At 30.6% G+C, this 15,617-nt stretch overlaps 1 protein-coding gene across 1 annotated transcript; it reads right to left on the bottom strand.

Moving 5' to 3' along the window:
* Positions 1-4,297: 4,297 nt before the first annotated feature.
* Positions 4,298-6,113, bottom strand: LOC105616987 (glutamyl-tRNA(Gln) amidotransferase subunit A, mitochondrial). The gene is made up of 2 exons (XM_012198568.1): positions 5,582-6,113; positions 4,298-5,328 (listed from the first exon to the last, which is right to left on the bottom strand). The coding sequence occupies exons 1-2, from the start codon at positions 6,111-6,113 to the stop codon at positions 4,298-4,300; spliced, it is 1,563 nt and encodes a 520-aa protein (XP_012053958.1).
* Positions 6,114-15,617: the final 9,504 nt, after the last annotated feature.

The following is a 15,617-nucleotide window of genomic DNA, read 5'->3' as shown; positions in this document are numbered from 1 at the left end:
CGGTGGTTGCGTGGGCGCGCGGCGGACGATTTGAAAACACGACGTTCTTGACGACGACGGCTCGAAGTCGTCACGACGACTGGCGCAACCGACGACAGAGAGCGACACGACAGCCCCCGACGGCCGGGTCCGACGCATGCGTCCTCACCACCCTGTGCCCAACCCTGTTTTCCCAGAGACGGCCACCCTCTCGCGTACGTAGCTAGCCGCTTGCCTTTTTCCTTCCATCTCGTTTCGAGTTACCGTTCTGTCTGACAGATCTCCGAGATGGCAGATCCTTGACGTTTCTGTGTCGCAATGGTGAGAGCGAGCTTGCACAGTGCGACGAGGATACCGTGTATAAGATCCCCCTGGACCCGTTTGCCTAAAAACCTCTTGCTTCATCGTATCTTTCTACCGTTTCCTTGTTACTATAACTATCGCGATGTATTCCTAAAGGTTTCTCGAAAATGCAATTGCAAAGGTTTGTTCTACTGTGGGGAAAACTTTCCTAAAAATTCAATTCATTGATATCGTAAAATATTTGAAATATTTAAATTATGCAAATATTAAATGTCATTTAAAAAAAAGTTGTTATATCTTTTATTTGGATAATACAATTTTATTAAAATGTCTGTAAAATTTAAATTGAAATTGATTAAATTTGATTTTTATATTTCTAAATAATTGATTTTTAAATTAAATTAACAAAAATATACACAATTTTTAATTGCATAGAAACAAATATAATTATACATAAGGGATTGTATTTCCTTAAATTTGGAAGATAAATTGCTCGAAGTAAGAATCAATTTGACTCGGTCCATTCGTTTATCTCCCTGTCTCTTATCTGCTTCGCTATACGATCGAAGTTTATTATCAATAAATAAATGACTGGAAATGCAGTAATTTGTTTACATACAATCATATATACGCCAAAGATTGTCAAAAAACTATAATATACGATTGAATTTAATGTCTATTTTTTTCTCTTGAAAGCTCATTAGATACAATTGTAACCTGTATTATTCTTACTAATTATTGTTAGATATCCTAAAAAGTTTTGTTTTTGAAATTTTAAGAAAATCGCTAGAACATTGCTAGAATCGCAATAGAGATTCTAAAACAGTTAAACTTTATTTTGACTTTAATTGAAGAATAGATAATGTGAGAGATGAAAAAAGAATTTTATTAATCAGTATTGATTAAAAAACTTTCTTGTTATAACTTCCGTAATCTTTGGAAAATATTTCAATGTTTCCCAAAGATTACGCCTTGGCTTTTATCATATATAGATCTGATATTTTTACAAAATCCAATACTGGCCAATTTAATACTGACAGTGATTAATTACTTCTTAATTGGAATATTAAATTTCCATCTGCAATGTATTTTTATTCCTCTCTATTCAGCCCAATTTTTTTTTGTTATTCAGGACTTTTAAAAAATGTAGGAAAATTCAAACAATAATAAATGAAAAATTCAAAGTTATTTTTCATCATCTTTATAATAGTGTATTAAGAAAATATTTTGAAAGAAGTTATCAGACTTTATACTTCTTTATAATTTTGGTGAAAAAGAATGAAATTTTATTTATACCAAAATTATTCAGATTGCAGCCGAATTAAAAATGCTAACAATGCTTTTAATACCCAAAATAAGTAATTAATTACTATCTTTGAGTATTAATTTTCTATAAGAGTATGAAAGGATTTGAAATGAAATTTTTGAATATATATTTCACTACTAACTATATGAATTAACTATATTGAATTAGATTGATATCATAAATCAAAAGATCACGCGCGTGCCCTCGAAATTCAAGTTCCATTAGCCACGCATTGTATATCATTTGCACCTGGACAAGCAGAAATAAATTGGAATACGAATCGTCAATAATCGATAATAATAGCGTTTGAAATTGTGAAATGTTAAATACGCGCCTCTTCTTCAACTCTTTGTCACATTTTTTAAAATTAAATTATATCTGATAATTTTTACATTAAATGACGAATAATTTTAACATATAAAGAATTACTTCTTCTTTATATTGTACATCAAAATTATTTCATAATTTAATAACATAAATTTTGTTTTAGAAGCAGCTCCAACTTTCTTCGTAAGACTAGTGGTAGACTTAGGTCATAAAAATGTTTCACGCGGTGGATAATTGCGCGAAAAAAGAAGGGCAAAAGAAGATAAAAAAGTTTTAATAATTCTCTCATGCGTAATTATTCTCTTCCCCTTTCACCATTATTGCTACACCAATACAAAACTGAATAAACAAGATTAATGAATGCGTAGGACAGCGAAGAATTTCGTTTTTGGACAGTGAATATTAGTCAAGGATTTACGACGAACTCTAATCGAGATAATGAAATAACATGCGATAGAATCAGGCTGGAATCGAGGGTTGCATCAATTACAAAGGCTTCATATTTTTTAAACTCAAAGGAGAATGATTGCCAAGCGCGTTTGATGTTCTAAAGTATGGCTCCCGCCGATGGTCGCCGCAAAGCTTTACAAGTCTAGATTAAAGCGTGTAATACGAGCGCTTTACTTGAGCACGGTACTTAGATACATTATTTCCTCTGTCATTAATTACATAGCTTTGTACATGATGCAATTCAGTTCAGCACATTCGAGCAAGTCGTTCATATTCACTTTAATTTTGTTTTTCACAGGGAAATGAATGGATTGGAAAACGATTCAACAGTTAAAAAAATAATATAATAAGAATATAAAGTTATATATTTCATATAAAGTTATATATTTTAATCAGAGAATTATTTAAAACTTTTTACATTAATATGGTAATGATATTATAGCGAGATGCTGCAATGAGTAACGAAAGACTTGTGTTCAGTATTTCTTTGACGAAATCACGAGAAATGAGACGTATAATTGTTCCATTTCTCATGGTTTCGTAGTCAACCTAGTTTTTTAACAACGATAAGAACTGGAATTACGGAATATAGCAAGAAAAGAGAATACAAAATTAGACAGCACGCGTCTGAATAGAAACGTCCGAATATATGCATGATCCAACATCACTTGCACCGCTATTACCAGAGAACGAAATAATATATATATATATATATATACAGAAAGAATACATTATTTCTGTTCTTTTGAACTATTTTCTTAAAACTCGGAGACCGATATCGGGCTGAATTATAAAAAGAAAAAACAAAGATACATATGAATATCATTTCAGTATTCAGTGCAGAAATGTTGAACATCTCCTCGTTTATTCAACTTTTCAACGAATAAGTAGATAACATTTTGAAATAACGAAAATTCATTTCGAGATAAGAAAATATTATATTTTTCTCGAAATAAATCTCGCCTTCCCAGATCATCTACTTGTGCTAAAAAAAAATGTAATTCGATTAATAATTTATTCTGTACATGTAGTATTCGATTCTTTTATGTCGTACAATCTGTAATTATTTTTTTATAATTGTGCAGCTTTTTATATATATCATTGAATTTCGCAACAATAAAACGTAATTGAGTTTATATAAATTAGATTGTCCCATTTCTTAATCTAATATGAATACAATAGATCGGACTGAAACATTACAACAATTTAATTATTACATCGGTTACGTGAATAGATTTTGCATACCCATATTGTCAGTTGTTTGTACTCTGTTCAAATCACCCTCAGGTCCTCGGGAGATAATGAATTTCGAAATGTCAGAGTTTCGTCATGCAAGCCTCAGTAACTCGCAATGAAAATAAGAATACGATGTATATTATTAGATAACCGAGACCGAGATGAAATGTAAATACGAAGTGCAAAAATAAAAAAAGCTGCTATCTTTAAAAATAAAAACTTAATAAAAAATTATTCTTTTAATAACATATATTTACTTGGAAAAATTCTTTCTCGCCTATTTTTAAAGAATTAGTCTTACAGTGAAGAGAGCTCCACAATTTCGTTTTTATATATAATAAACATTATAACGCGGAAACGAGATAAGGGTCGTTTGGTTGCAAAGCAAACGCTATTACTCGACGAATAGAATTTCAGATACGCTAGATGGTATACGGGAGTGTAACTTGTTTGCATTACATAGCCTCAGGGTTACGCTACGCGCTATTGCGCTACGCAGGGAAATCTATATAATTTTCGTTCTAATTGTATACATATTACTCAAAGGTGCATATATGAAATCCAATGATATTAGCTGGCACTTCGTATAAAATCGTAATAGATCAATCTAACGTGATATATATGTACAACTTAAAAGAATGCAAGCTTAATAAAGAAAATCTAAAGAAAATCCACCAATGATTGTAAAAAGTTATTTTATTCAAGCAAACATGAATTCTTCAATTCGAGTCTCGGAAATCGCACTGTCTGTTCGATCCACTTTGCCACTGTAAGTAGCCTCTGTTCGTGAAAGAGCGGCGCCATTAATTGCAAGGACAAAGGTAACTTATTGCAAGAGAGTTTGATCGGTACATTGATCGCGGGCAAACCAGCCATATTCGCGGGTTGCGTACAATGATCCTGAATCAAGCATTGCGTCTGATTGTCCAGTTGTATAAATTCGTCGTATCTCGGAGCTTCAGTTAGCGTAGTTGGAGTCAGCAAAAGATCTACATTACTATTCCACAAAACATCAAAATCCTGTGCGATTAATCTACGCATCTTCATTGCTTTAACATAATATTTCTCGTAGTTTTCCGCCAAAAGAAAATAATTCCCGACTAGTATACGATCTTTGACTACGTTATTGAAACCTTCTGATCTAGTTTTCTTGTACAATTCATGAATCGAACTCCATTCATTGGCTCTGTGACCATATTCTACGCCGTCATAACAAGCCATATTACTAGCTACATCGCATCGATTTAATACGGAATAACATACTATAGAGTAATCGGTGTGTGGTAACGACACTGGGACGACACTGGCTCCCGCTTCTTTCAAAAGACAAGAAACTTTTTCCCAACATTTTGCAATTTCTTCACTTATACCTTGTACTCCATACTCCTTTGGTATCCCAATCCTAAGATTACTAATGTCTATCGTTTCGGATAAGTTAATTGGAACATATTCTCTTTGTACACTAGTAGGATCTGCTTGGTCAGGACCAGCTATGGCATTTAAAATTAATACAGCATCGTCTACTGTTCTCGTGAGAATACCAGGTACATCCATTGAATTTAATAGAGGAATAAGACCATAACGTGATACCAAACCGTAAGTTGGTTTCAAGCCAATTAGACCACAATACGATGCAGGATTGCGAGTAGAACCACCAGTATCAGAACCCAAGGCTGCACAACAGGTACCTGTAGCTACTGCAACTGCTGAACCTCCACTACTGCCACCTAAGATGTATTTATTATATCCCAAAAATTGTCACTACTCAGTAAACACAAACAGTAACACATTAATATTATAATTTTACATCAACAATATAACTATTATATACAATTTTGTAAGTGTATATTATAAGCGCAAAATTATAATATTGATGTTATGTCACAATTAATTGGTGTTCATTGTATAATGTATTCCTCAACGTAAATTAGATAAATGACAAGTGCACTGAACAATGACTAATAATTTGTGGCAATGTACCTGCTATGCGCCATGTATCTTTTTCATGGAATTTCCTTGTAGTGACCTGCGAATCGTCAGACCCATACGAATAAAATTGAGACAACACTTCTGAACTCCATAAATTCTTTGTTGGTCCATAAAACGAATCTACAGTGCCAGAGCCCATAGCGAACTCATCAAGATTAGTTTTACCGATCAAGACAACTCCCTGCGTCCTGAGCTTCTCGTATACGGTGGCGTTGTAGCCCGGGGAAAAGTTTGCCAACATCCGAGAAGCACAAGTCGTAAGTTTATCCTTGACACAATAGTTGTCCTTAATGGCAATGGGAATGCCGTCGAGCTGTCCCAATAATGAGTTTCTCTGTTGCCTTTCATCGGCGGAGTTTGCCTGCTCTCCCGCAACATCGTTCGTCACGTTGATATAAGAGTTTAAAGGCTTGACGATTGAAGTCAACTTAATGGAGGCCTTACAAATCTCGGATGGTCGCACCGTACCACCATAAATCTCCCGACTAATTTCCTTGATCGGAATAAATAATAGCTTATTCATCATCCATCCCGTAACATGCCACTATTATGTATAACCTTTCTATAGACGATAGACACATAACCTCAAATTAATCTCAATTGGCAAGCAGAATTGCAAACAATTATGCGAGTACGAGAATGCGAGACATTCTCGATAATCGAACATCTCTTAAAATCGAATATGGTTCAAATTCGAATAGTCGATAAATCGATAACTTATTCGATTTATACTCGAAACGTTTCAAATGTAAGAGTAAAAAAAAAATCTGAGAGAAGACATATGACGGCTTTTTTTCTGTAACCGCAAAATGTCGTCGCGCACTACTGCCTTCTGAAGAAGGATGTAAATTACATAACAATGTTCATTTCTTTGCAGTAAAGGATAGTAATCTCAGTGAAGGAGGCTCTAATGTCACAATGTTCAAAATCAGAGTTTGAAAGTCAGTTTGGAAATCAGTATTTATTCAAAGCGAAATTAGAAACTTAATGTTATCTATTTCGAAATTAAAAACTTCCTAATACTTTTATGATAATCAAATTACTTTTTTGAAATTCCGTTCGTAAATCTACTATTTTGAATTTTTAAATTTTTACCTCAATTCGAATTTAATAAGCAATTTATGAAATAAAAGAGTGACTCCAAATAGAATCGTCGCCACAAAGAGTTAATTACTTGAAACTATTTTAAAATATATACTATAAATAGCGGATCGAAAATTTGTTAAAGCGTATAATGTATACACACGGAAAAATATAGCTATGGTTGCCACGACCAAAATCGCCCATCAATTCATTTTTTGGTTATAAGAACTGTAATACGATTGTAATAATTGTAAGATTGGCATTTTAATGATTATGGCTGAAAAATACGATTATCACAATCAGGTGTATTGATGGGCAAAAATTATCATTACTTCCGATTGTGGCAACTGTAACATTCCTTTATGTGCGCGATTTATTTATTTTCTAATTATTAAATAAATAAGATTAAATAAATTAAATAAGAGATAAATAGAATTGATATCGTGTTATATAAATTGATATGTATTTGTACAAACAAATACGACGGCCATTCAAAAAGAAATGTAAGGCAGACCCAGACATTACGAAGTCGAATCAGTTTCCAATAGAAATTACTATCGACGAAGTATCTGTGCTATAGCTCGTAATTTCATTGCCGCAGCTTTCTCGATATCGAGAATCGTGCAGAAAATTGTCGATTTTCCATCGTTCTCAAGACGTGTACAGAAAACCGAAGAAATTGTCGTTATTTATATAACTGCCTGCTAATAATTCATGTAAATAATTTGAAGAAGAGAGAAGAAAATGTGTGGAAAGAAAGGATTACACACCGACGAGATATTTTTTCTCTGAGGATCAACTGTTTTATATGATTATGTATATACGATATGTATCAATCATTTAAATTTATTATACGTAGGCTCTAAGTAACACGTTGGAGCGTAAGTTTACAATTATAAAGAATAAAGAAATCAATGCTCTTGTTATAATGACAAAGTGTGAACTTATAGTTCACACTTTGTTTAGTTTTCTAAAATTTCTTAATTTTTTAATGCTAATTTTTAGAAATTTGATCTATGAAATTAGCCAGAGAATGAGGCATACACAACTAAATTATCAATTTTAACGAAACGGATGTATGCAATGCTATACATATGTTTGTCTATATATTGTTATTAAATCCATGTATATGTATTCAAGTATGTAATATATAATACAGTATGTACATGTACTAATAAAATTATCATACATCCGTTATCCCAATTAAAATGTTAATTTATCATTTACTCACCCGATGCGCAACAGTTATATCTGCAACATCGCTACAATGATTCTGTAACAAATAAATTAAAATCCAAATTAAAACAGAGTAAAAAAATAATCATTACTTTAAAACATAATTGCTATATGAACGCATGCAGTTTGCTGAAAAATATGAATACAATATAAATACAATTTTGAAAATATAATTTGTGTATGCATAGAATTTTATACCCATTATTTAATTAAATATAAAATAATTTTCTAAAATAATTATATATATTTTCTAAAATAATTAGAGGAAAGTCACCGATACCGACATACTTTGTTTTTAGACAATATTTCTTAAACAAAAAATTAATAATAAAAATTTTAAAAACGTAAGTACAAACTAAAAAATATCTCCATCAGATATAAGCAGTTTTTATAATATTGTTTGCAATTTAACAATAATTAATCTTTCATAAGGTAAGGAAAAATAAGGATTTGATAAAATGGGCTCCAAAACTGACACAGTAGACACTAGTGCTTTGTATTCTTATTTTTTTTTTTTTAACGGAATTATCTGCATAGAGTACAGTGAATATATTCTAGAATTTTTTCAGTTCGTTATAAAATATTTTTATTGATGTGCATATTTACTTTATACTGTTCTGCAAAATGCAAATATATAACACGATAGTTTTTTAAGAGTTATTCTATATATGGACAATTGTCTTCAGCTTCAACAGAGTTATTTGACATTATGAAGTAACATTATAAAGATTAAGTTAGCTCATGATCTATTTTGATACACAGATAAGTGTGGCGGTTTACGCTGCACCCTAATTTTATATTTAAAATCATATTATAAATAAAAACTAAGAGAAAAAATAATATAAATAAAACTGATTTAGGAAACTACAAGCATTTAGAATAATGTAATATTATCAATAATATAGTCACTGTTATTTTTTTAAACTACTGAAAGAAAATCATAAGAATTTTAATTTCACAATCGTAGAATTCGTTTTTAATTGATTTGGTATAGAAATAAGTCACAAATATACGAATTATGAATTCGTATTTGTACTTCTTTAATTAGCTAAACAGATCATGATTTTATTAGTATTAATAATAAAGTGCAATAATTAGTTTCTGAGAAATAAGAGGGTGTCGCTTTAGAAAATTTATGTCATATCGGCAATTTTTCTCTATATATATAAAATATTCTCTATATATATAATATTTTTCTCTATATATATCTTTTTTAAAGATCTTAGCAAAAAATAAATTNTTAATATTATATATATATATATATATATATATTATTATATATATATATATATATATATATATATTATATATATATATATATATATATATATATATATATATATATATATATTTATACAAATTATTTTTCTAAGATCTTTTTTTAGAGAACATATATAAATAAAATTTAAACAATGTTATTAGAGATGGTTCAATAACATAAAACAAAAATAAGAAAGAGCATACAGCCACATATGCAAGTTATTATTCACATAAATTATATATTTAAAATAAAATTACGTAACGTTTCGATCAAGTAATTATTATCAATACAATCAAGAGAATGCAAATGTTAAAAAATATAATTTAACACATTATATATAGGATGTCGCAATACAAAATTCAAAAAATTAATCCTGTCCTCATAATCTCTTTTACAGTGAAATTATGTAATTTGATTTTAAATATATGATTTATGCGAATAATAACTTGCGTATATTCTTTCTTATTTTTATTTTAGAATATATATAATTATTATTTTAGAGAATATGTACAATTATTTTATCTAAATTAGGTAAAAGAAGAATTACTTAAAAATTACTTAAAAATTTGATACAAATTTTCTAAGATCTTCTTTAAAAAATATATATAATTATTTTAGAGAATATATAATTATTTTATAGAATTATTTTTTATATAATTATTTTATAGAATATAGAATTATTTAAATCATTTTATTTAAAAATAATCATTGTCAAATAAAATAATTTAAAAAGAAGCGAAAAAAGGTTAATTTTAAAATAAAATATATATTTACCACCAGATTGCTCCATCAATGCCCGATGTCTCTCCCAGACCTCCACCTCCTCTCAGAATATGCACAGGACACTCGCGTAAAACACTCGCGAATACACTGTAATCGCGCGCGGACTATAACTTGAGTCCGATAATATGAACGACACTCCCGAAACGCGCGACGCGACGAACCGGCTGCGGTTCGTTCATTCTTAAATCGGCGGCGAGGGTACGTTAGCTTCCCCGTTGGATTTTTACACGAAGAGAATGATTTGACTCAATATCTAAAAATTTATCTAGATATATTATATTTAGATATCCGAAAATTTTTAAATATTTGAGAAAAAACGTTCTTTTCGTGTAAATATCCTCTGGATACTGAGCCCTCCCACCATGTCAAGGTCGTACCCGTGAGAGGGAAGATAATCTGAAAAATGTAATATATAGTTATTATCTATATTACGATCGGTTAACATTTAGAAACGAACGTCTGCATCACGTCTGCAATTCGTTATCATTGCGAAATAAAGTCAGAGCGGATAAAAGAGTTGAGTCTTTTATTTAGACATAAGTGATTAGAGTCTAAAATGAAATAGGCTAGAGAGTAATAAAAAAGAAAAATGTTTCTTTTTTATTACCGATAAATAGTTACGATTAATTTTTAACCGGATCTCTGTATAGAATCGAAAGGTGTCCAAAAAAAATTTAATTAATTATTAAATTATATTCATTGTGAAAGCAGGAATTGCAATATTTTTGCATGAGAGTATTCAAATTAACATTGCTATGACTCTTGTGTGATACCGTTCGTATAGACAAGTAGCCCTGTCGCATGGCGCTCTTCCTCACATTTCTTTTTGAAAAGTAAGTAATCGCGAAAAATGCTAGATATAATACGAAAGTTATATTTCATGAATATTCATATAATACGATTGCTAATATAATTAATTATTCATAAAGCTTCGTATTAAATTTAGTATTTTTTGCGATTACGTTTCAAAAAGGAATGTAAAGAAGAGCGGCACGCAGCACGGCTACCTACCTGTACGAGCTTCGGTAAGACGATGACTGTACGGTAACTACGCATAAACATGACGCTCCGTTCCGTGCCACCCCGTGCCATCCCCACTTCAAGGTCGCGCGTCGCTCGTCTAACTGTCGAAATATTACCGTTAATGCGTATTACAAAATTAAAATCGACTCGTTACGTTTTAATATTCTTCGATGAATATTACACGATGTTTTATTATACGATTTACGTTTAATTTATTTTCGTTTAATTTCTTGAATTCGTTACGCACATAACTCGTCTATATCTTATCTTCTTAAACTAGTATTGATAGTCAGAGCTTATATTCAATCGTCTTAAGTACAATTTTAAGAAGTCACGAATCAGAGGACCGTATTAGTGTCTTAAGACATTACTTAAGATAGTCTTGAAATAAGAACGGACTATGAATATCGTCCTTGGATATCTCTAATTTATATATCTGTAAATGTATAATATAAATTCTATTTATATTCATTATTATATTTAGTCCAAATTGTTTTATAATTTTAAAAAATGTTTGCGTTTATCTTTATTTAAAGAATGTATAACTTATTATTAATCTTTATTTGAATGTAAATCATCAAAGAGAGTAATAAAGATTGAGATATAACTCTTAATACACACCTTAGTTTTAAGCAACATTACTATTGGGCAGCCTTACGTAGAATTAATCATCAATTTGCGTTGGTGAATATTTAATTTTCGTAGATTAATGCGCGACACCTAGAACGACTCCGCCTCCCTCAGCGATCGCCGAGCGAATGCCGAAGTGATGACGTAGTCGATCACCGCGCCGCACGGCACGCTCTCCGCTCCCCTCGTTTTTCGCCGCGTGACCTTCCCCTCGTTTTTCATCGGGCGCTGTTTAGATTATACCCAATTATTGCGTATGAAAAATATTCAACAGTTTATTCAATTTTTAAATATTATTCGTATTTTACATGATTTTGACAAACGGTATCGCCGTATATTTTTTTGTGGTATCTCGGGCACAATCCTATATTACTAGCATGTTCTTTTAAATGAATTAGTAATTATTCGCATGAGATATTTCAATATTATGTCTCAATTTTCATAATTCTTTTTAATGATTCATACTTCAATAAAAGTTGAGAAAATATTCTATATATGTTCTTTATATAAAGATACATGCAAATTTTTTTAATATCGTGAAATAATTTGCGCTAAATACAGCTTTGTGGCTAAAAGTACTAAATATCTTGTTCATCATTATTTCATTTTTCAGTTAATAAATTAATTTAAGACATTATTATTACTGCAAATTATCCATGTTTCAGAAATTCTTTAAATTTACGTATAACGCCGATCATGGCTCGATAAAATAAATACGAATTATTTAAAATAAAAAATAAAAAATAAATTCCAGAAACTTATTTAAAAATATAAAATCGTAAGAATTTGTAAAAAAACAGGTAAATAAACTTGTTAAAAATAAAAGATATAAAATAGTTTTTGGAAACTTATATAAAATATTAAATAAGAAATAAATTAGAAGTTATTTAAAATAATAAATTAATACTAAATAACTCTTTTAATTTTTTTGTTTAAATTATATACTTTAATTTTCGTCGCTTTTACAAGTATGTAAAAATTATTAATCGGTTCTTATATTTTGATATCTTCAGAAAGTATTTGTAAAGTTGTATATTTATAACAAATTGTATATAAATTGTTATAACTAAATATAGTTAACAAAATGAGAAAACTGTACTTTTTTATACAAAAATGTAAAACTCTGAAACAAAAATATTTAAAGAAAAAATATGTTTCAATATCTTAAAGTTGACAAACTACAAAAGGAAAAATCGTTCAAGTTTCGGGTGTCTAAAAAACTTAATTATTTAGTAACTCGAAGATTATGTTTTTTTAGGTTCGTGAAACATGGATAATTTGCAATAGTAATGTCTTAAATTAATTTATTAACTGAAAAATTAAATGACAAGATACTTATATATACTTTCAACTAAAACACACAAATCTGCATTATTTAGCGCAAATTGTTCCGCAATATTAATAAAATTTGCATGTATCTTTGTATAAAGCATGTATAGAATATTATCAACCTTAAATTATTTATGAATCACTAAAAAAAATAATAAAAATTCAGACATAATGTTGGAATATCAAAAATACTCCACGCACGCAAACACAAGTACTGATTACGTTTACAAGAATCGCGCAAATATTATAATATATGATTTAACAAGGGCTAAAGATGTCACAAAGCAAAGTGCGAAATGTATGACAATAGCCATTTGTCAAAATGTATAATTGAATAATACGTTAATATTTTTCATACGCAATAATTTAAACGGCGCTCGGTGAAAAGCAAGGAGAAAGGTCATGCGGCGAAAGCGAGGGGGAGCGGCCCGATGATTGACTACGTCATCACTTCGGCATTCACTCGGCGAGCGCGGAGGGGAATAGATGTGTGGCACGACCGCTCCGGGTGTCGCACATTAATCTACGAAAATTAAATATTCACGAACGCGAATTGACGATTAATAACGTAAGGATGCCCAAATAGTAATGTTGCTCAAAACTAAGGTGTGTACTAGAATTACTAACTAAGAATTATATCTCAATCTCTTTATTACTCTCTTTGATGATTTATATTAAAATAAAGATGAACAATAAGTTATACATTCATTATATAAATGCAAACATGTTTTAAATTATAAAACATTTTGGACTAAATATGTAATAATGGGTATAAAGAGAATTTTCATGTTATACAGAGATACATAAGTTAAAGATATCTAAGAGCGATTCTCTTTCGTTCTTATTTCAATACTGTCTTAAGTAATGTTTTAAGATATTAATACGGCCCTATGATTAGTGACTTTTTAAAATTGTACTTAAGATAGTTTTGAATATAAGTTCTGACACTATGAATACCGGCCTAAGATATAGATGAGTTGTGTGCGTAACGAATTTAGAAAATAAAATGTATAATAAAGCATCATGTAATATTCATCGCAGAATATTAAAACGAGTAGATTATTTTACTAATTTTCTAATACGCGTAATATTTCGACAGTTAGACGAGCGACGCGCGACCTTGAAGTGGGGATGGCACGGGGTGGCACGGAACGACGCGTCATGTTTATGCGTAGTTACAGTCATTGTCTTACCTCGTACAGGTAAGTAGCCGTACTGCGTGCCGCTCTTCTTTACATTCCTTTTTGAAATGTAATCGCAAAAAATACTAAATTTAATATGAAGCTTTATGAATAATTAATTATACTAGCAATCGTATTATATGAATATTCATGAAATACACTTTCGTATTATATCTAACATTTTCCGCGATTATACTTTTCAAAAAGAAATGTGAAGAAGAGCGCCATGCGACACGGCTGCTTGTCTATACGAAAGGTCACACAAGAGTCATAGCAATGTTAATTTGAATACTCTCGTGCAAAAATATCGCAATTCCTGCTTTCACAATGAATATAATTTAATAATTAATTAAATTTTTTTTGAGCACCTTTCGATTCTATACAGAGATCCGGTTAAAAATTAATCGTAACTATTTATCGGTAATAAAAAAGAAATATTTTTCTTTTTTATTACTCTCTAGCCTATTTCATTTTAGACTCTAATCATTTATGTCTAAATAAAAGATTCAGCCCTTTTATCTGCTCTGACTTTATTTCTCAATGATAACGAATTACAAACGTGATATTCGTTTCTAAAAATTAACCGATTACTTCGTAATTAAGATAATAACTATATATTACGTTTTTCAGATTAGCTTCCCTCTCACGGGTACGACCTTGACGTGATGGGAGGGCTCAGTATCCAGAGGATATTTATACGAAAAGAACGTTTTTTTTTCAAGTATCTAAAAATTTCGGATATATCTGAATATAATATATCTAGATAAATTTTTAGATATTGAGTAAAATCATTCTCTTCGTGTAAAAATCCAACGGAGAAGCTAATGTACTCTCGCCGCCGATTTAAGAATGAACGAACCGCAGCCGGTTCGTCGCGTCGTGCGTTTCGGGAGTGCCGTTCAAGTTATCGGACTCAAGTTATAGTCCGCGCGCGATTACAGTGTATTCGCGAGTATTTTATGCGAGTGTCCTGTGCATATTCTGAGAGGAGGTGGAGGTCTGGGAGAGATATCGGGCACTGGTGGAGCAACCTTGCGGTAATATTATTTTTTACTTGTATAAAATTAACCTTTTTTTGCTTGTTTTTGAATCATTTAATTTGACATTGATTTAAAAATTATTAAATCATTGTTAAATCATTGTTATTATTAAATCATTGTTAAATAAAACGGATATCGCTGTACATTTCGCGTTTTGCTTTGTGGCATCTCGGACACAATCCTATATTACTTGTATGGTTCTTTTAAATGAATTTATAATTATTAATTAGTAGTAATTATTCGCGTGAGGTATATAAATATGCATAAACATATATAAACATTCATAAATATTTTACGGGAATAATTTTCGCATTATTTTAGGAAAAATCAGGTTTAGGTGAAATACACACACACACAACACACACACACAACACACACACACACACTACACACACACACAACACACACACACACACACACACACACACACACACACACACACACACACACACACACACACA

The sequence above is a fragment of the Atta cephalotes genome (genome assembly GCF_000143395.1).
Source record: "Atta cephalotes unplaced genomic scaffold scaffold00011, whole genome shotgun sequence".
Classification (NCBI taxonomy): domain Eukaryota; kingdom Metazoa; phylum Arthropoda; class Insecta; order Hymenoptera; family Formicidae; genus Atta; species Atta cephalotes.
This window is presented reverse-complemented; position numbering and strand designations above follow the sequence as displayed.